Genomic DNA, 22,754 nt, shown 5'->3' on the forward strand with positions numbered 1-22,754 from the left:
GAGATCATGGCTGATCTGAATCTTAATCCATTTACCCGCCTTGGCTCCGTAACTCTTAATACCCTCGGCTAGCAAAAAACCTATCGATCTCAGATTTAAAATTATGAATTGAGCTAGCATCTACTGCTTTTTGTGGGTGAGAGTTCCACACTTCTCCCACCCTTTGTGTGAAGAAGTGTTTCCTAACTTCTCTCCTGAATGGCCTGGCTCTGATTTTTAAGGTTATATCCCCTTGTCCTAGACTCCCCCACCAGCAGAAAAAGTTTCTCTCTATCTACCCTTTCAAAATCCTAAAAACCTCAATCAAATCACCCCTTATCCTTCTATATTCCAGGGAATAAAAGCTTAGTTTATGTAATCTCTCCTCATAATTAAATCTTTGGAGCCCTGGTAACATTCTGGTGAATCTGCGCTGCTCTCCTTCCAAGACCAATATATCCTTTCTGAGGTGCGGTGCCCAGAACTGTACCCAGTATTCCAGATGTGGTCTAACCAGGTCATTGTATAGATGTAGCAAAACTTCCCTTTATATTCAAGTCCTTTAAATATAAAGGCTAACATTCCATTAGCCTCTTTGATTATTTTTTGTACCTGACCACTACATTTTAGTGATCTGTGTACATGGACTCCTCAATCTCTTTGGACCGCCACTGTTCCGAGCTTTTCACCATTTAAACAATACTCGGATCGATCCTTCCCTGGTCCAAAATGGATGACCTCACACTTACCTGCGTTGAAATCCATCTGCCACAGTTTTGGCCACTCTGTCAATGTCTCTTTGAATTTTATGCTCCCGTCTACACTACTTACCATGTCACCAATCTTTCTGTTGTTGGCAAACTTGGATATATGGCTCTCTATTGTGTGATCAAAATCAATAATAAATATAGTGAATAGTTGAGGCCCCAGCACAGATCCTTGTGGGACACCACTAGTCACTTCCTTCCATTTCGAGTATATACCCATTGTCCCTACTCTATCTTTTACTGCTTAGGCAATCTCCTAACCAGGTCAATAATTTGCCTTCAATTCCATGAGCTTTAATCTCAGCTAACAGTCTCTTATGTGGAAACTTATCAAATGTCCTGTGGAAGTCCATAGAAACTACATCCTTTTTTAAAATATTCGTTCATGGGACGTGGGCATCGCTGGCAAGGCCAGTATTTATTGCCCATCCCTAATTGCCCTTGAGAAGGTGGTGGTCAGCCACCTTCTTGAACCGCAGTCCATGTGGTGAAGGTTCTCCCACAGTGCTGTTAGGTAGGCTGTTTCAGGATTTTGACCCAGTGATGATGAAGGAATGGCGATATATTTCCAAGTTGGGATGGTGTGTGACTTGGAGGGGAACGTGCAGGTGGTGGTGTTCCCATGTACCTGCTGCTCTTGTCCTTCGAGGTGTTAGAGGTCGCGGGTTTGGGAGGTGCTGTCGAAGAATCCTTGGCGAGTTGCTGCAGTGCATCCTGTAGATGGTACACACTGCAGCCACAGTGCGCCGGTGGTGAAGGGAGTGAATGTTTAGGGTGGTGGATGAGGTGCCAATCAAGCAGGCTGCTTTTTCCTGGATGGTGTCAAGCTTCTTGAGTGTTATTGGAGTTGCACTCATCCAGGCAAGTGGAGAGTATTCCATCACACTCCTGACTTGTGCCTTGTAGATGGTGGAAAGGCTTTGGGGAGTCAGGAGGCGAGTCACTCGCCGCAGAATGCCCAGCCTCTGACCTGCAGCCACTGTATTTATGTGGCTGGTCCAGTTAAGTTTCTGGCCAATGGTGACCCCCAGGATGTTGTTGGTGGGGGATTCGGCGATGGTAACGTCGTTGAATGTCAAGGGGAGGTGGTTGGACTCTCTCTTATTGGAGATGGTCATTGCCTGGCACTTGTCTGGTGCAAATGTTACTTGACACTTATCAGCCCAAGCCTGGATGTTATCCAGGTCTTGCTGCCTGCATCCATAGACATTCCCCTGTCTATTTGTAATGATGCCAGCCCACAGCATGAAAGTTTATTGAAAAGTATGCACTCTCTCTTTTCTGGAGGATTGGATTGAGGAACTGAGAAAGGTTCACATCTTAGAAAGTAGATGAGTTGCACCGAGAGTCAACGATCAGGATCACTCTGTAAACTGTTAAAACTACGGTCATCTTCATGTTGGACTATACTATTGACAATTAATAGAAATGGTTTTCTTTCAGATCAGTTCAGCACAATGGAGCCGGCTGATTCAGAGGGAGCCCCCAACACTTCCTTTCCCTACACTTCCGCAGGTACAGCTCATTGTGTAACAATGTGGAGCCTTTTATTATTCAATTCAGAAAATGATTGAGTCTCAGGTTCACTCCTGAAATGCCACCTTCCTCAATACACTGGGGCGCTGAGTGGGAAAGCTCGCTGGAGAGGCTGGTGGAAGGGTAGATATCATGTTGGTGGTGTGGCCCCAATTATCACAGCTTCAGACTTGTACAGAACCAAGATCTGTCCAGTATAGAAAACTGCTCCGTCATCTTACTCCTGGGCTCAGTATAGTCCAAGCCAGGGGTGCCAAACTCATGTTGTATGTTGGGCCTGATCCGATATCCTGCCACATTCAGCAAAAATATTAAAATAAGATAAACTATATTGGTACTTACATTTAGATTTTATTTTCTGCTACTGTTGCTCCCAATACCTGGCACTTCTTAGCTTGAACCTTTGCATCAACATTTGGAGCAACTGACTGGGCTGAAGCCTGTCTTGGATAAAAACATGAGAACCACTTATCACTACAGAACTTTCTGCCCCAAACACCAACCCAGGAAGTGAATTCCACAGCCTCAATTCTCTGTGTAAAGAAGTTTCTCCTGCCCTTTGTTCTAAATCTCATACATTTAATCTTATATCTATGACTCCTTGTCTTGACCCCTCAATAACTGAAAACAGTTGGTTTCTATCTCCCCATCCCATCTTTCATCAGTTGAAACATTTCAATCACATCGCCCAGGATATGTGTTGAATATGAGAAGGAGGAATCCTAACACAAAGGGCACAAAGTCAGAATGGGCCAGAGCCGGAGACACCTACCTTTCTTGCCAGGAATGCTCCTGTCTTGTTTGACTTCCTGTACTCCTAATCTGTTCTCCAACCGTAACTGGCTGCCTCAGTGATTATTAGCTATAAAGCACAAGCCCCTAACACTCTGCTGCACACACCTTATAAGCATCATTCACGATGCAGGCTGTTCCAGTTTCTGAGATATTTATGGACCTATTCTGTTTGATTCTGAGAGTCAATTTGAATATTTCTGAGAAAAGGAAGTTTGAAACTCCTGACAGAGAAAACAAAGCGTTTGAAGCTTCCGAGAGATTATTTAAATGAGTAAAGGTTCCTGCAGACATGAAAATACAAGAAAAGAAACACTCTAATGTAAAAGTTATTTACAAAGTGTTAGCTTATACTTTGAGATAAAATCCAATTATTATTTTCCTGCTGAGGAATTCAGTGGTAAATAGATAACTATATATTACAACTGTTAGTTTATTCACTTCTTGTAAAAATAAACTTGCTCAATAATTTTAAAGATTAAAAGGAAGTGGTTAGAATGAGTAACACACTACCACAAGGAGTAGTCGAGGCGACGAGCAAAGGTGCAGTTAAGGGGGGAGGAGGCTCGTGTGGAGCATAAACACCAGCCAAATGGCCTGTTTCTGTTCTGTACATTCTATGTAAGCCTGAAGCTTACAAAAGGGTGGTGGGTGTATGGAATTCGCTGCCTGAATTGGTGGTAGAGGCAGGGACCTTCAACTCTTTTAAAAAGTACCTGGACCTGCACCTAAAGTGCTGTAAGCTGCAGGGCTACGGACCGGGTGCTGGAAGGTGGGATTAGAATGGGCACCTGGTTGTTCTTCGAGCCAGCGCGGACACAATGGGCCGAATGGCCCCCTTCTGTGCTGCATCTATGGTTTCTATGGTATCGTTCATCGAAAATTGGAGGGAGCTGCAATGGAGACTTGAGATTAATTCCAACCGCTAAAGCAATGCTCATTCATTGGCCCTGTCATTGAAAGCTAACCAAGCTCCTTCTGTACTGTAACCATTCTATGATTCTATAAAAAATTTGTCGGGCTATGGGGAAAGGGCAGGGGAGTAGGACTAGCTGGATTGCTCTTGCAGAGAGGTGGCATGGACTCGATGGGCCGAATAGCCTCCTTCTGTAACCAGTCTATGATTCCATCTCTGGGTCCTTCACAATGGGGAGGAAAACTTCAAGAAGAGTGAAAAGAGGAGCCCTTCCTTCCCATGGCAACCTACGTACTTTACTCTGTAACCTTTACTCTTTAAATGAAGTATCTCCCGACCAGCTTTTTTGGATGCCTTTTCCCCCATTCTGAGTAACACAACACCGCCCCACATCGTGCTATTGACACTGCACGATTTAGGGATAGCGGCTAGGGGCTGGGCTTAAAGTGTCGGGGGCTCGGATTAGGGTCGGTGTCGGGGGCTCGGATTGGGGTCGGTGTCGGGGGCTCGGATTAGGGTCGGTGTCGGGGGCTCGGATTAGGGTCGGTGTCGGGGGCTCGGATTGGGGTCGGTGTCGGGGGCTCGGATTGGGCTCGGATTAGGGTCGGTGTCGGGGGCTCGGATTGGGGTCGGTGTCGGGAGCTCGGATTAGGGTCGGTGTCGGGGGCTCGGATTAGGGTCGGTGTCGGGGGCTCGGATTAGGGTCGGTGTCGGGGGCTCGGATTAGGGTCGGTGTCGGGGGCTCGGATTAGGGTCGGTGTCGGGGGCTCGGATTAGGGTCGGTGTCGGGGGCTCGGATTAGGGTCGGTGTCGGGGGCTCGGATTGGGGTCGGTGTCGGGGGCTCGGATTAGGGTCGGTGTCGGGGGCTCGGATTGGGGTCGGTGTCGGGGGCTCGGATTAGGGTCGGTGTCGGGGGCTCGGATTAGGGTCGGTGTCGGGGGCTCGGATTGGGGTCGGTGTCGGGGGCTCGGATTAGGGTCGGTGTCGGGGGCTCGGATTAGGGTCGGTGTCGGGGGCTCGGATTGGGGTCGGTGTCGGGGGCTCGGATTGGGCTCGGATTAGGGTCGGTGTCGGGGGCTCGGATTGGGGTCGGTGTCGGGAGCTCGGATTAGGGTCGGTGTCGGGGGCTCGGATTAGGGTCGGTGTCGGGGGCTCGGATTAGGGTCGGTGTCGGGGGCTCGGATTGGGGTCGGTGTCGGGGGCTCGGATTAGGGTCGGTGTCGGGGGCTCGGATTAGGGTCGGTGTCGGGGGCTCGGATTAGGGTCGGTGTCGGGGGCTCGGATTGGGGTCGGTGTCGGGGGCTCGGATTAGGGTCGGTGTCGGGGGCTCGGATTGGGGTCGGTGTCGGGGGCTCGGATTGGGGTCGGTGTCGGGAGCTCGGATTGGGGTCGGTGTCGGGGGCTCGGATTAGGGTCGGTGTCGGGGGCTCGGATTGGGGTCGGTGTCGGGGGCTCGGATTAGGGTCGGTGTCGGGGGCTCGGATTGGGGTCGGTGTCGGGGGCTCGGATTAGGGTCGGTGTCGGGGGCTCGGATTAGGGTCGGTGTCGGGGGCTCGGATTAGGGTCGGTGTCGGGGGCTCGGATTGGGGTCGGTGTCGGGGGCTCGGATTAGGGTCGGTGTCGGGGGCTCGGATTGGGGTCGGTGTCGGGGGCTCGGATTAGGGTCGGTGTCGGGGGCTCGGATTGGGGTCGGTGTCGGGGGCTCGGATTGGGGTCGGTGTCGGGGGCTCGGATTAGGGTCGGTGTCGGGGGCTCGGATTAGGGTCGGTGTCGGGGGCTCGGATTAGGGTCGGTGTCGGGGGCTCGGATTGGGGTCGGTGTCGGGGGCTCGGATTGGGGTCGGTGTCGGGGGCTCGGATTAGGGTCGGTGTCGGGGGCTCGGATTAGGGTCGGTGTCGGGGGCTCGGATTGGGGTCGGTGTTGGAAAATGCTATTGTCAATGCCATTGTCACGAGACACGTCCATTTTCATTTTATGTTTTTTTTTATATACCTCAAACTTACGAGTCACAGTACAGGCTCATGAATTGTTCATTCAAGGAACCTTCTTCCTGTCCTGAGCCCGATTTCCTCCCTTCTTTCACTTCTATACATTTCTCACAGAAAAAGACATCAGGGTCATGTGACTTTGGGATTTTGACACAAGAGCAGGTGATCCAGGCGTTGTGCTGGTTACATCCAATCATTGGACTGCCTGCAAAGGGCTTCTGACAGTAACATGTCACCAGGCTCCAGCAGCCGCCATCTGATTCCACCGTCAGATCTTTATCCATTACCCGCCTTTGGCCCTCACTAAAGCTGGTTTCACCCCCATGTCTATTCCCCTCACTGAGGCTCTCTGATTCCTATTTTATAGTCTCAGTATAATGGTCATTGGATTTAGTCTCCTCTTTAAATAAACCAGTAAGTGAGAAACTGTTGCCCCAGTGTCATCAACTATAATCAAATAAAAGTGCCCCTTAACGGTCACAGAAGGCCTCATGCGTACCAGCGGACACCGCTTGGTCCTTTTCCAGGGCCAACCGGGCACCCCCCCCTACAATGGGCTGCATCCAGTCTGGACCAGTGGATGGCCACCTTGGCCAGGTCCAGGAGGAGACCCACCAGGAGATTTGGTGTCTCGGTGTAAGGGGTCTCTAGCTTTGGTCTCACTACCTCTCCTCCCACTCCACTTCACTCACCAACTTTTGACCTTTTTCTCAGCTCTTTTTTCCCTCAGCCTTTCAGCCTTCGCATTTTGCTCCTCTTTCTAATGTGGGTGAAACGAGACCTCTCCCCTTCGAGCCCCCTCTGCTGTTCCATTTCCTTGCTCAACTGATTGCTCTATTATATAACTTAAAGCGGTGTTTAACTGCAGGACAGAGGAGCACGAGGCCCCGCTGCAGGGTGAGTGAAGGTGACTGAAGGATGGGCATGAGCTGAGCATCAAACCAAGCCACCGAGAGTGGTGGCACTCAGTGCCAGTCATGTTGGTGAGAGTGGGCAAAGTGCCAGTACTGGGGTTTAGCACGATCATAGATCGATCGACTTTTGTTAGTTATGGGTATGAAGGAATATAGATCAAAGGCGAATAAATGGAGTCGAGGTGCAGATCAGCATAATTTAATTAAATGGTGGAACAGGCTCGAGGAGCTGAATGGCCTCCTCCAGTTCCTATGTTACATGGGATTATCGCTCAGCCAATGTCAAGCGATTACTGTGAGTTATGGCAGAGCAGCGTTGGAAAGGATCTTTGTGTCGCCTCCAGGGCACAGCATCTGGAAATGGTCCCCTTGATTTTTGTCAACAGTTATGTTTTCTCAAGCAGTTGAACAAACAAGATGTTTTTCCTACCAGTCACTGCATTTCGAGCTGCAGAAGGGGCAGGAACGTCATTCATAACATGTAAAGTTAACAGAGCCGCAGAAATTCCATAAAGCCCACTCGACTGCCACAAATGGAAATTAAGTGGTGTGCAACTGACGAAAGAAAGCAGAACAAGCCTGAGCGTGTGCTGTCATCATCGACCTATTGAGTGAGACCGCTCCTCTCTCAGGGAGAACAATGCAACACATGTATTTCCAACAACTCTAAACTGGAGTTTGCAATTGGGAAATTTACCCTCTTTGCTATAATAGCTCTGCTCATAAGTGTTTAACCTGTTTCCTGAAAGTATTTAGTGATAACAGACACAGAATGTCCGATGTACATTTGAATAGCATTAATTACATTGTGTCAGCCAGCAACCCAATTACATCCACACTGTGCTGCCAAGTGGCAAAACGACCTTTCACCTCTCACGAGATCCTCCACAGGACCTTCTCTCAGGACCACCGCACAAGTCAAAGGCTCTCTCCAGATGCACTGGGGGCACATCTGGAACTGTGAACTTTGTGCCTTCCTGTTCTCTTGAAAATTGGAACTACACTGGCACTCCTCCAGTTCACAGCTGCCCCATCAATATTTATGGAGCTGTGAAAATGTCATTGCATCGCTCACTTCTGGAGGGTTCGAAGATGTATCCCATCTTGGCGAGGGGATTTTTGAATATTTAATCCTTCCAATTTCTGTATTACACATTCCTTGCTCCCTTCGGTTGCCCTGAAATTCCTGGGATCCCACTCCACCAACACACGTGCATTGGAATGGAAGAAGCATCTTCAAGTCCAAAGACATAAACCACGGTCCCAAACCATGAGGACAGGACCGTCTGCCCAGCCGGGGAGGGCTTGTTGTGTCTGCTCTGAACCGCTGGACAGAATATCAAAAAGACCGAATGAACCTCTGCCTTTTAACATCTTCTGCTCCTAATGGAGCAAGCGGTCCTCTTGGGAAAAGTAATTGATCCCCTCTAGTGACGGTTTGTGGCCTTCCTGAGGACCTGAGTAGAACTCACTCTAGTTTCCCTGAGGCCTTGTAAGGGCAGAATGGGCAGACACAGCTCTTGGTGTAAAAGCTCCACACATGTCCTGACACCCCGCCAACATTTATAGAGACACTTTGGTGAATCCTGCCAAGACTGGATTCGGCCCCAAACTCCTGCCCCCCCCGCCCCCCCCACCCCATCTCAGAAACCTTCTTTTCCACCTTCCCTGAACCTGGGAGTGTTGAGGCCTTTTTGTGTTTTGGGTCCTTCGCTCCATTTACTGTGACTGGAACTTTTGTCTACTCTTCCTTTCTGAAAGCTGGCGAAAAATCCAATCACCTGCTACAGTTTTACCCTGAGAACAGAATGTACAGAGCAAAGTGCTCCTAGATCTATCTGATAAGGAAGGACAGGCTGGGCAGGCACCACAGGAGACTGATAGCCTCCACACACCATTCCCAAACATACAGACCAAGGTGCTCCTAGCTCAACCTGACCCTGAACCAGTGCTTGAAGAGGTCGCATTTCACAAGGGAAGCCATCACTGAGTTGTGCCACAAGCTGGAAGCTGACCTCAAGCCTCCAGTGCATGCCCTGCACTGCCAGTAACCCGCAATCCTGTTTCTTCCAACAATCTCAGAGTGGGTACAGGAAAGATTTACGAGAATGATTCCAGGGATGAGGGACTTTAGTTATGTGAACAGACTGGAGAAGCTGGGGTTGTTCCCCTTGGAACAACCCCAGCGAGGAGATTTGATAGAGGTGTTCAAAATCATGAGGGATGCAGACAGAGTAGAAAGAGAGAAACTGTTCCCATTGGCAGATGGGTCGAGAACCAGAGGGCATAGATTTAAGATGATTGGCAAAACAACCAAAGGCGACATGAGGAAAAACTTTTATGATCTGGAATGCACTGCCCGAGGGGATGGAGGAGGTAGCTTCAATCAGGGAGAGATACAAAAGGGTCCAGAGGGGCAATTTTTTCACTCAAAGGGTGGTGAGTGTCTGGAACGAGCTGCCAGAGGCAGTAGTAGAGGCGGGTACAATTTTGTCTTTTAAAAAGCATTTGGACAGTTACATGGGTAAGATGGGTATAGAGGGATATGGGCCAAGTGCAGGCAGTTGGGACCAGCTTAGTGGTATAAACTGGGCGACATGGACATGTTGGGCCGAAGGGCCTGTTTCCATGTTGTAAACTTCTATGATTCTATGATTCTATAGCCTTCAAAAGAGAACTGGATAAGTACTTGAAGGGAAAAAATTTGCAGGGTCACAGGGAAAGGGCGGGGAATTGGGTCTAGTTGGATTGCTCTTGCAGAGAGCCGGCACGGGCTCGACGGACCGAATGGCCTCCTTCAGTGCTGTAACCATTCTATGATTCTATGATTCTATCAGATTTCTAAGGCCCTTTTTTTAAAGTATGGAATTTATGAGCCGCACAAAAAGAATCTTCATTACTATTGATTCAGTGAACATTTGTGTTTATCGAAGTGAAGGTTGTTCGTGCTGGGCAATGAAAACAATTTACAATTGGTACCTAGTCTTGGCATCAAGTGTCTCCTGGTCAGATACAGCACGGGTTAGATAGAGGGTGAAACTGCCCTCATATTCTCAGTGTCCCCTGGTCAGGTACAGCACGGGTTAGATAGAGGGTGAAACTGCCCTCATATTCTCAGTGTCCCCTGGTCAGGTACAGCACGGGTTAGACAGAGGGTGAAACTGCCCTCATACTCTCAGTGTCCCCTGGTCAGGTCACATGGAGTTTGGATGTTGTTGGAGCAGGGTTGTTGGGAGCTCTGGGGATGTTTCTTTCACCTCCTGGCTGTACTCTCGTGTTTATCCAACACTCTGGGGACGTTTCTTGTCTCCTTATCACCTGTAAGATGCTGAAATCAGGGCGGTAGTGAGATGAAAATGTGAAAAGAAACTTATTGCTCCCTTGCCACTTGAAGCCCACCCAAAGGGATTTTGGAGCGGGCCTCGATTTCGGCGGCCAAAGCAGGCAGGAGCCTCATCACAATATTTAAATCAGGACCCCCGAAGCGATTCTGGTGGGAGAGCGAGTGGCGTGCGCTGTACCTGCTCCTTAAAGGGACTACAGGAGGCCACTCCGCAAACAGCATGGGAAAGGATTTGAAATGATTTCTGTGAATGCTCCTCCTGGCCTCACAAAAATCGTCCCACCCTCTGCCGGTCCCTCTGCAGCCCCCTCACCCTACAGGATTGCATGATCCCATCCCCCTTTGAAGAGATCCCCCCCTGTCATTGCTCGCTCAGCGCTGGCAACTTGCTGATTTTATTTTAATGAGGCTCGACCGCAAGAATGGATCGGGCCTCCTGCACGTGACATTGGGCGGGCGGTGCGATTTCTCTGCCCAACCTCTGACCCGTCTCTGACCTTCGCCCGACCTCTGCCCTTTTCTACCCGATTCTCGAAATACTTTTGATTTATTGTTTTAGCCGATCAAATCTCAGGCCTGTGGAGGGTGTAGTGGAATCCTCCGTAAATTGCAATATGCAGTTTGCTGCGGATGGGATTGTTCTCAATGCTGATCCACACACTCAGCAGGGGCAGAAACAAGACGATGTAGAGTTTGGACTGTGAGGGGCGGCTACACTTCGAATAACTCTCAGGCTGCTGAACATGAAAATGATGTGGAACAGCTGAAGGCGGAACATATACACGGTCAACACTTGGGAGGGGACACTTTGGACCTATGGTTCCCAAAGCTCTCCTCCACCGCGGTTTTCCTCGTGTTATTTCTGGGTCTGTAGACTAACCGATTTTAACTCGCTCGTCTGGTGGAAACCGGGTCGGGGAGCAGTTAAAATGAGTGGAACAACTTGCCCTCTCCGATCACACTGCCTTCCTGCTGTGTCCCGATCTTAACCTACTCTTTTGAGCAGACGAGGAGGACACCCGTCCCAAGCTGTGGGGTCCTTTGCAGATTGGGGCCTGACCTGATATTTTAGTCGGAGGCCTGAGCGGTGGAGCAGTGACGGCTTCCCCCCCACCCCGGCCAGACCTGTCGGGAGAGGGATTGTAGACCAGGAGTGTTCCTCCGGGTCAAACAAGGAAACCTTGGGCCTCCCTTGTCCCGGGCTTACTCCCCACTCCCCCAATCGCTTTTGTCACCCGACCCCCCCATCTTACCACTTACCTAACTGCCGGAGACCAATCCCGTGGGTCCCCGTCTGTGACCTCCTGCTTCAGGGCTCGTGCAAACCGTACCTGCCCCCATTTAAAATCGGGGCTAATGATTGCTATCATTGGTCAACAGCTCCATCATTGTTGTATCATGTGACTATCAGCATGGTAGAAGGAGAACTAGAGGAACATTGGTCTTTTATCGTCTCGCAGTTCCGACTTGAAGAAATTCTGCAGGGAAAGCTGTCACAACGGGCCCTTCTTTGAGTAGTCGGACAAAAAATACATTTCTTGCATTTTTGAAAACTTGAGATAGACATTCAGCTAATTTCTTGTTTAAATTCAGCCTGTGGATTCTGTCCTGCCAGGGGCCGCCATCTTTGGCGTGTTTTTGACATTAGACTTGGTTTTACGACAGGCCTCGGCTCCCAGCAGCCTCTCTGTTGTTTGCCGGAGATGTTTATGAAAGAAATGGTCTTGTCCTCTCCATTTATGAATTCAAACTGTTGTCTTTCAGCTTCGGCCTGCAGAGGGGAGTCCGATAACTGTGGGGCAACCAGCCGCAGTGGTACACCCAAAGGTAGGTCTCAAACACTTTTATCAACGTTTCTGTTTCATTTTTTGTATGAACAATATGCAAACATGATAATGAAATGAGATGGTTTACAGACAGGCCAGGAAAGTACGCAGTCATGTGATGCTCATTAAAGGGGAGGAGCAGAACTGGTAACAGCAGATTGGGGGAGTGATGAGCCAGTGTCCCAGAATGCTGGAGCCGTCCTCTGCCCCTGTCCTGTGTACTCACAGCAGCAGTAAGCTCGAATCCACAGTTTTCACCAAGGTTCCCTCGAATTTTTTTCGGCCATGTGTGGAGTGAATTTGGGTTTGTGAACAGATATAAAGGGTGTGTGCCACCGTAAAAAATCACAACTTTAAACAGACATCTTAGAAAACATTATTCAGGGTAAATAACAAACAGAAGAAATGTACAAAATAATGGATAATTGTAACAATTTAATGTTATATTGGCTGATAAATTAATATAGTTTATGAAATGGGTTTCTTAAATTGCACCAGGATTGAGCAGACCAGTCTCGTTATATTTTATTAAAAATTACCTGATGGGAACGATTCCAGTCAGCTTTTGGCTGAATCAGCTTAATGATTCAAACAGAAATAAACCGTGTGCAATCAGAATTTTTAAATTGAAATACAAAACAGCTGTCAAATCAGTCCGTGTGAATTTGGGGATAGGGAACAGTTTAATTAAAACTCTCCCCTTCCCACGCCCTCCATTGACTCCTCAGCGAGGTTTAACAAATTATTGCATTCCAATTGTACAGGTTACAGGTCTCATTAGTTCTGGCTGCTTCCATGTATGGGCTGCTGGTCTCTGATTGGGCGGAGGTGCCTGGTCTCTGATTGGGCGGAGGTGCCTGGTCTCTGATTGGCCGCTGACAAACACATCTGTTTCATTTCACTTCCTGGTCTGGTTTCCGCACAGCCAATCAGCTGCTCGCTGACTGCATTTCCTAACAACGCGATAAACTATTCGGCGGCTGGGGCCAGAGCCGTGGGATTGGACACTCAGACACTCCTGAGCACCAGAGGCAGAGCAGCCTACCTGGGGCTGGAGCACTGGGGACAAGGGAGGCAGAGCTGGAGGAGGGCCTGTGGCCTGGGGTCCGGCCGGCGCGTGGGAGAGGGGCCCGGGGTCCGGCCAGCGTGAGGGAGAGGGGCCCGGGGTCCGGCCAGTGTGTGGGAGAGGGGCCCAGGGTCCGGCCAGTGTGTGGGAGAGGGGCCCGGGGTCCGGCCAGTGTGTGGGAGAGGGGCCCGGGGTCCGGCCAGTGTGTGGGAGAGGAGCCCGGGGTCTGGCCAGCACGTGGGAGAGGGGCCCGGGGTCCGGCCCGCGCGTGGGAGGGGGGCCCGGGGTCCAGCCAGCGTGAGGGAGGGGGGCCTGGGGTCCAGCCAGCGCGTGGGAGAGGAGCCCGGGGTCCAGCCAGCGTGAGGGAGAGGGGCCCGGGGTCCAGCCAGCGTGAGGGAGAGGGGCCCGGGGTCCGGCCAGCGCGTGGGAGAGGAGCCTGGGGTCCAGCCAGCGTGAGGGAGAGGGGCCCGGGGTCCAGCCAGCGTGAGGGAGGGGGGCCTGGGGTCCGGCCAGCGCGTGGGAGAGGAGCCTGGGGTCCAGCCAGCGTGAGGGAGAGGGGCCCGGGGTCCAGCCAGCGTGAGGGAGGGGGGCCTGGGGTCCGGCCAGCGCGTGGGAGAGGAGCCTGGGGTCCAGCCAGCGTGAGGGAGAGGGGCCCGGGGTCCAGCCAGCGTGAGGGAGAGGGGCCCGGGGTCCGGCCCGCGCGTGGGAGAGGGGCCCGGGGTCCAGCCAGCGTGAGGGAGGGGGGCCCGGGGTCCGGCCAGCGTGAGGGAGAGGGGCCCGGGGTCCAGCCAGCGTGAGGGAGAGGGGCCCGGGGTCCGGCCAGTGTGTGGGAGGGGGGCCCGGGGTCCAGCCAGCGTGAGGGAGGGGGGCCCGGGGTCCAGCCAGCGTGAGGGAGGGGGGCCCGGGGTCCAGCCAGCGTGAGGGAGGGGGGCCCGGGGTCCGGCCAGCGTGCGGGAGGGGGGCTGAAAGCACTTTCTTGGTGCACGGACGGAATGTTTAAGTGCGTGGCCCACAACAGACTGCTGCGCAGTCACGCATGCTTGCAGCTTAGAGGGAACAATGGTTTCCATCCACACGTTCTGTACAATATTCATTAACCAGCAATAAAGGATTGCACAGGTCACCGGGTAAAGTACATACTTATTACCGCAATACTGAACAAACTCTTTACTGCCCTATATCTAGTCAGACGATAGCATGACCCAGGGCCGTAATCATAAAGCCCCATGTTAAAGGAACTGGACGCTGTCATTTCACATGTTCCCTCGTGTCTGCTTCTCATGACTTCCAAAAGGCAGACTGATTAATACTTTCGTGAGATCGGACCAATGAATAATCAAGAGGCTGCTTAATTTTACAGATTACTCGTGACTGAACAGAGTAGCAAATCCTCAATTTTGACTTATTTCGTAACACTTCCAGCAACATATGAAAGAACAATGCACTCCACACTGTCCCTGTTAGTGGACTAACACACACACTTTGAACTCGATTGGCCCTATCCTTTATCCCTGGTGCTCCCTGCCTGCACAGGAAACCAGCTGCCTGACCTCTGACCCTCCCCCTGTCTGGGAATGGACCAGTCGCTACTGCCCACCCCCCCACCGCACACACCATTTAGGGGCCCCTGAGAAACTATCTCCTGCTGTTCACAAATGAATGGGACCATCTCAACACAGTGGCCTAGAAATTGCTCCGTCTGAATGGAGAGGCCCGAGGAGGTTATGATGGAGCTGTATAAAACACTGGTTAGGCCACAGCTGGAGTACTGTGTGCAGTTCTGGTCGCCGCACTACAGGAAGGATGTGATCGCTTTGGAGAGGGTGCAGAGGAGATTCACCAGGATGTTACCAGGGCTGGAGCGCTTCAGCTATGAAGAGAGACTGGGAAGATTGGGTTTGTTTTCCTTGGAGCTGAGGGGGGACATGATTGAGGTGTACAAAATTATGAGGGGCACAGATAGGATGGATACTAAGGAGCTTTTTCCCTTCGTTGAGGGTTCTATAACAAGGGGACATAGATTCAAGGTAAAAGGCGGGAGGTTTAGAGGGGATTTGAGAAAGAACTTTTTCACCCAGAGGGTGGTTGGAGTCTGGAACTCACTGCCTGAAAGGGTTGTGGAGGCAGGAACCCTCACAACATTCAAGAAGCATTTGGATGAGCACTTGTAATGCCATAGCATACAAGGCTACGGACCAAATGCTGGAATATGGGATTAGAGTAGACAGGGCTGATGGCCGGCGCGGACACGATGGGCTGAAGGGCCTCTCTCCGTGCTGTATAACTCTATGACTCTATGAGCACCTAATATTGGGCCTGGAGCCTCATGTTCACCGAGCTGGCGAGCTACGGCCATCAGGCCAGTTTGTCCGGTTGGCTCATTGGGAGGAAGCCACATCAGTATAATCACCCAATCTCCTGTTCAGGCTGAATTAATGAATCTGATTGTATCAAGTTGGAATCGTATGTGGGAAGCAACATGGCATAAAATGGCCCATCCAGCTTTGATACACAATCTCCCCCATGACTGTGGGCTGCTGTGGAACATTTTACCCCACTGTGAGCTAAATTTAACTTAATAGTAAGGTTTTAATAAAAATCAAACCAAGATCCTTGCATAGTGAAACAGTGAGAAACCCATTTTTTTGGCCCTCAAGAAAGGATTCCCAGAAAAGGCAGCGAGAAGCATCTCCAGCCGTCCCTGCACAGCTTCTCTGCACATCATCAATCCACGAATCAGCGGTCTGCGTTTCCTAACGTTTTGTGTATTATCAGGCCGTGTTCATAGTGGGTACAGCACAGGAGGAGGCCATTCGGCCCATCATGCTGTGCCGGCTCTTTGAAAGAGCTGTCCAATTAGTCCCACTCCCCTGCTCTTTCCTCACAGCCCTGTTAATCTTTTCCCTTCAAGTATTTATTCAATTCCCTTTTGAAAGTTATTATTGAATCTGCTTCCACCGCCCTTTCAGGCAGCGCATTCCAGATCATAACAACTCGCTGCGTAAAAAAATGTTTCCTCATGTCGTCTCTGGCTCTTTTGCCGATCACCTTAAATCTGTGTCCTCTGGTTACCGACCCTTCTGCCACTGGAAACAGTTTCTCCTTATTTACTCTGTCAAAACCATTCATGATTTTGAACACCTCTATTAAATCTCCCCTTAACCTTCTCTGCTGTGAGGAGAATAATCCCAGCTTCTCCAGTCTCTCCACATAACTGAAGTCCCTCATCCTTGGTACCATTCTCATAAATCTCCTCTGTACCTTCTCTAAGGCGTTGACATCCTTCCTAAAGTGTGGCGCACAGAATTGAACATCATTTTATAACTTCTCGTGTATTCTCTGTCTGTATTATGAGTTATGCATATTATCATTTGATAAATTTGATACCATTTGATAATATAGGATAATGATAATGGATGATGATAATATTGGATGATGAAGACAATGGATGACAATGATATCGTAAATTTTGTCAACATTAACTTTCCAAGGAACCAAGAGAAACTTGTCAGCTGAATTTACAGGGCGGAAGAGGCGCAAAGAACCAGCCTTTAGCCCTGATATGCCAGAAGAAGATTATAAATTGTGGCAAAACTGTGAGTATAATATTTTGGGCACTTTAACGACCACAAGCGGGGGAGGAGGCTGGGATAGTGGACTTCTCATCGTTATGAAACGGGGAGTTCCAGTTAGTCGTAAAACTATCCAATCACAATGATTAATACACTTCTTCATCAGTGGTTGGTGTGTTACCGAGATACTGATTGGTGTGTTACGGAGATATTGATTGGAGTGTTACTGGGATATTGATTGGTGTGTTACTGGGATATTGATTGGAGTGTTACTGGGATATTGATTGGTGTGTTACTGGGATATTGATTGGAGTGTTACTGGGATATTGATTGGTGTGTTACTGGGATATTGATTGGAGTGTTACTGGGATATTGATTGGAGTGTTACTGGGATATTGATTGGAGTGTTACTGGGATATTGATTGGAGTGTTACTGGGATATTGATTGGTGTGTTACTGGGATATTGATTGGAGTGTTACTGGGATATTGATTGGAGTGTTACTGGGATATTGATTGGTGTGTTACTGGGATATTGATTGGTGTGTTACTGGGATATTGATTGGTGTGTTACTGGGATATTGATTGGTGTGTTACTGGGCCAGTGATTGGTGTGTTACTGAGCCAGTGATTGGTGTGTTACTGGGCCAGTGATTGGTGTGTTACTGGGCCAGTGATTGGTGTGTTACTGGGCCAGTGATTGGTGTGTTACTGGGCCAGTGATTGGTGTGTTACTGGGCCAGTGATTGGTACCACCCACCAATCACCAAACACCTCCTGAACCTCCCACCAAGCATCCCTCACACCAATCAGTGACTGACCTAATTTTCAGATAGAAGAGTGGTTCAGAGGGCAAATTAATACACTATCTAGTTCGGGACAATAGGACTGCAGTATCAGCACTGGGAAGGGTGTAATTACAGCATGACATGTTTACATGGGCAGTTTCCTTATAAATGTGAATGTAGGAATTTATGATGGGAAAAGGTAACAGGAAGTGTTTGGGATGTAAGATTATTAATATATGTAGCTCGATATTTGAAAAACAGTCCCCCACCACTTCAAATCCATTCCTTTCTTGTTGAAATCTCTAATCTTTCCATTGCAAACCCACCTGACCCCCACTTCATCCCAGCCCTTCCCCCACTGTACCCACTGACTTACCACGAGCATCACCACAGGAGATCGACCAGTGAAAAAAAAATTATCCTTAAAGGAAGATTCCAGTCTGGATGACGACTGCATTGAGAGAGATTCTTTTATGTCAATTTTCTACCTACTGTTAGAAGCCTGCTCCTCACTGTCAGCTGCATTCATTTGTGTTGTCAAATTCATTACTTTATCAGTAAACGAATGGGAAAAAAGAACAAAGAAAGTCGTAGAAGAGATTTGCGAGAATCTGGAGAATGTGAACTACGTTGACTCCGATGAAAAGGAACTGCTCGACTCTCTGAAGTATGTACGGTACAAAATGAGGTGTCAACAGAAAACACCAGAGTATTGAGAACTCCCCAATCCGTTTTCATGTGTCCAATTCAATTAATTTCATATTTTTATATCATTTTTCTTTGTTTTTATTTGGTCAGGTTCCAGTTGTGTGATCCAGTTAGGTGCAATATTGGATAACCTTGGTGCCTGCTCGCTGCCTCCTTCAGTCACTTGTTCAGCCAGTTGTTCCTGGGTGTCTGCAGCCAGAACGCACCTCCCCTTTAAAAAGGTGCTGGCTGCCTTTAAGTAGTGCCATGGACCACCGATATTGTATCCCTCCCCCCCACCATATCAGCGTACAACCAGCATGAATATTACTTGCTGCCTGCATTGACTATGTGGGGGGCAGTACGCTGCCCGCCCTCTGCACACCTATTTGAGCTCGATCGAATTTCTCGGCCTCTTTCTCTGAATATATTTACATCCTGTGTAAGGTTTTTTCACATTTCCTTTATTACTTTCTTTAGATCCCTTTATGGTTTTTTAAAGCTCTCCTCGTCTGCTTGATTTCCACTTTTCCTTGCATTTGTGTAAACCTTTTCTTTTAGCTTAATTCTGTCTCTTACCTCGTTTGTCGACCATGGTTCATGATCTGCACAAGTGGAGCCTTTGCCTTTTAGGGGTAAGTACTGGTTTTATACCATATGTCAGAGTCCAATCATCTCATAACCTTTTTCATACAACAAATGATAGTCCTTGACCAATTCATACCGCTAAACACTTGTCTTTTAATTCACTCCACACAACATCAAACTACAGTACCTTTGGCAACACCTAGTACACTGTCACAGTCCCCGGTACCTTTTGCGGCCCCGCCTCGCCCCGCCTCGTCCCGTCCCACCCCGCCCCGCCCCGCCCCGCCCCCCGCCGAGGCCGCTTCCCCCCCCCCGCCCCCTTAATCTCTTTAGGCTGCCTAATATAGCCTCTACTCTATGTAAATGGGAACCCCAGTCCGTACTATAGATGATTACATCATCCAGTGCTGCTGCATACCGGGTATGCCATGCAATCCAAATGACATGTTTTGAGAGAGCCCTTCGGGAGCTGTGAAAGCAGTTTTCTCTTTCACCAACTATGTAAAAGGGACTTGCCACTACCCTTTTGTCAGATCGAAGGTGGTGAGAGAATTGGCTTTCCCCAATCTCTCAATCAACTCATCCACCCGGGGTATCAGATTTAGATCCTCATTACAGAACCACCAGTTTCCGTCGAGTTTCAGAACCAAAACTATGAGGCTACTCCATTCACTGATTCCTCAATCACACCAAGTTCCAACATCCTCTGAATCTCCTGGCTATCTGCCCTCTGTTTGGTTTCTGGGATTCAGTAAGGTCTTACCTTTATTGTCACTCCTGGTGGAGTCACCAGGTCATGGCAGAGCACCATGGTGCTCCCAGGAAAAGAGATTACTACATCATGGTCCTGACGTACCAGGTGCCGAGACTGTCTATATTGATCTTCAGTCAGTTCACTAGAGAAGGGCGCTGTTCTTTGTACCTTGGAGTCAGGGCCCCCGAGCGGTTCCTCCCTCCCTCTCCTTGGCTTCAGGAGGTTCACGTGGTCTATCTGTTTAGGCTTCCTTCTCTGAGGTTTCCTGATCTTGTAGTTCACCAGGCCCAAAGCCTCTATAACTTCATAAGGTCCCTGCCACCATACAAAGCTTGTTTCAGCTGTGGAGACAAGGACCATAATTTGGTCTCCTGGTCGGAACCTCCTGCCCACAGCCTCTTTATTATACTGGGCTCTCTGGTATTCTTGCACCGTCTCTAAATGAGCCCTCACTATGGGTGCAACCGCCTCGATCCGCTCCCTCATGGACTATATGTACAGTAATATTTTTGGAGGGACGGTTTTGTTCCTCCCAATCCGCTTTAGTGAGGTCGAGGATTCCCCAGACAGCAGCTCAAACCAGGAAAACCCTGTTGAAGACTGAGGCCCCCCCCCCGACTGCAGACATGAGATACGACAGTAAGGTATTCCAATTCCTCCCATCCTTTTTTAAACATACTCTTGAGGGTTCGATTGAACCTCTCCACAAGGCCATCAGTACACGAAGGTGGTACACGGAAGTCCTCAGACTTTTAATGTGGAGCAGGGTACAGAGATAGTCTATCAATTTGGACACTAATGGAGTCCCTGGTCCGTTAAGATCTCCTTTGGGATCACTACCCTGGAGAACGTTCTCACTAACTCGCCTGCTATGGTTTTAGAGGTTGTGTCCCTCAGTGGAATAGCCTCGGGATAGCACCAGGCATGGTAAACGCCTACTGAGATAGATTGGTGTCCTTGCGCTGATCTCTTCAGCGGTCCCACTAGGCCCATCGCGATCCTTTTGAAAGGCACCTCGACTATTGGAAGAGGGACTAATGGAGCGCAATAGTGAGGCCTGGGTCCACACAGCCGACACTCTGGACAGGAGGCACAGAACCGATGTACTTCCTCATACACCCCAGGCCAGAAGAACCAGCTCACCAGCCGCTCCAGATCCTTCCGTCCTCGGGTGACCTCCGAATAGATTACCCGTTACCCGTTTCACACCGTCGCACAAAGTCACGATCTACCTCAGTGAGGTCAAGAGCATCAACTGATGAAGAACTGTGGGTGGGGGAGGGAGGGGGGAGCCATCCCAGGTAGGAACTTGCTGGCTTCTTATCGTCACCACAGCTGGGTTCTCGCTGTGACAGAGGTTTTGTGTTCCAACTGGTAATATTGTGGAATCTAAGAGAACCTGTGAAGAACAGGACTGGATTCACTCATTGGTAAGTTGGTGACTTGGGTTTCAAAGGGTTTCAACATGCAGATACTCCCATTAGCTACCAGTAAAATCAATGTTTCCGGGAAACAAGTAAGAAACATAAGAAATAGGAGCAGGAGGAGGCCATACGGACCCTCGAGCCTGCTCCGCCATTCAGCAAGATCATGGCTGATCTTCAACCTCAACTCCACTTTCCCGTTCTATCCCCATATCCTTTGATTCCCCTAGAGTCCAAAAATCTATCTTAGCCTTGAACATATTCAACGACTCAGCATCCACAGCCCTCTGGGGTAGAGAATTCCAAAGATGCACAACCCTCTGAGTGAAGAAATTCCTCCTCATCTTAGTCTTAAATGGCCGACCCCTTATCCTGAGACCACGCACCCTAGTTTTAGACTCTCCAACCAAGGGAAACAACCTTTCTGTATCTACCCAGTCAAGCCCTCTCAGAATCTTACATGTTTCAATGAGATCAAATCTCATTCTTCTAAACTCAGTACAGGCCCATTCGACTCAATCTCGCCTCAGAGGACAACCCTCTCATCCCAGGAATCAATCTAGTGAACCTTCGTTACACTGCCTCTAAGGCAAGTATATCCTTCCTTGTACTCCAGTTGTGGTCTCACCAAAGCTCTGTACAATTGTAGCAAGGCTTCCTTACTCTTGTACTCCAACCCCCTTGCAATAAAGGCCAACATACATTTGCCTTCCTAATTGCTTGCTGTACCTGCATGCTAACTTTTTGTGTATCTTAAACGAGGACATCCAGATCTCTCTAAACACCAACATTTAATAGTTTCTCACCATTTAAAAAAGTCCTGTTCTTTTATTGTTGCTACCAAGGTGAATAACTGCACATTTTACCACATTATACTCCACCTGCCACTTTCTGGCCCACTCACTTAACCTGTCTGTATCCTTTTGCAGACTCTTTTGTGTCCTCCTCACAGCTTACTTTCCCACCTAGCTTTGTATCATCAGCAAACTTGGATACATTACACTCGGTCCCTTCATCTAAGTCATTAATATAGATTGTAAATAGTTGAGCCCCAAGCACTGATCCTTGTGGCACCCCACTAGTTACAGCCTGTCAACCTGAAAATGACCTGCTTATCTCTGTTTCCTGACTCTCTGTTTTCTGTCTGTTAGCCAATCCTCTACCCATGCTAAAATATTACTCCAAACCCCATGAGTCCTTATTTTGTGTAGCAGCCTTTTATGTGGCACCTTATCGAATGCCTTTTGGAAATCCAAATATACTACATCCACTGGTTCCCCTTTTTCTACCTTGCTGGTTACATCCTCAAAAAATTCTAATAGGTTTGTCAAACACGTCATTAAAAGGGTACTTAGACTGAAATGGACAAAACCTAACATCTACCGTGAAAATACAGGAACTTCTCGCCGTTCAATGTATTTCAATGGTGAGGCAGACAGCGAGATACCGTTTTCCCACAGCTGTCGGCAGAGCGGTGCATCTCAGACAGAAACTTTTGGATTTCCGTGATTAACCGCGCATCTGTCCCTCGCCTGAAATCGCTGTGGTATTTGCGCACAATTAACGATGAGCGCCATTAACCTCACTGTTATTTTGACAGCAAATTATGGCCCACGGTGACGTTACCTCAATAGTCACTGTTCCACCCCCTCACACCAGACCCAGCTCACAGTGCCACACTGCCCCTCTGGGCTCACTGCACCCCTCTCCAACCCCTGTGCATCGACACATTCTCTCCATCTCCCACACAACCAGGTCATGCTGGCTCTCCTTCCTTGTCCCACTTTTGGGGCCAGGGATGGCACCCGTGTCTTT

General features: G+C 49.3%; 1 protein-coding gene across 1 annotated transcript in view; it reads left to right on the forward strand.

Annotated features, from left to right (window-relative positions):
- LOC137312361 (uncharacterized) overlaps positions 1 to 22,754 on the forward strand; it is a gene marked incomplete at its 3' end in the record, with an annotated part of 48,636 nt that overhangs the window by 15,911 nt on the left and 9,971 nt on the right. The window contains exons 4-7 of the mRNA XM_067978936.1: positions 2,190 to 2,261; positions 12,001 to 12,063; positions 16,620 to 16,724; positions 18,045 to 18,153. Of these exons, the coding sequence (XP_067835037.1) occupies positions 2,190 to 2,261; positions 12,001 to 12,063; positions 16,620 to 16,724; positions 18,045 to 18,153 (349 nt within the window). The remainder of the gene's footprint in view (positions 1 to 2,189; positions 2,262 to 12,000; positions 12,064 to 16,619; positions 16,725 to 18,044; positions 18,154 to 22,754) is intronic.

The sequence above is a fragment of the Heptranchias perlo genome, unplaced genomic scaffold (assembly GCF_035084215.1).
Source record: "Heptranchias perlo isolate sHepPer1 unplaced genomic scaffold, sHepPer1.hap1 HAP1_SCAFFOLD_428, whole genome shotgun sequence".
Classification (NCBI taxonomy): domain Eukaryota; kingdom Metazoa; phylum Chordata; class Chondrichthyes; order Hexanchiformes; family Hexanchidae; genus Heptranchias; species Heptranchias perlo.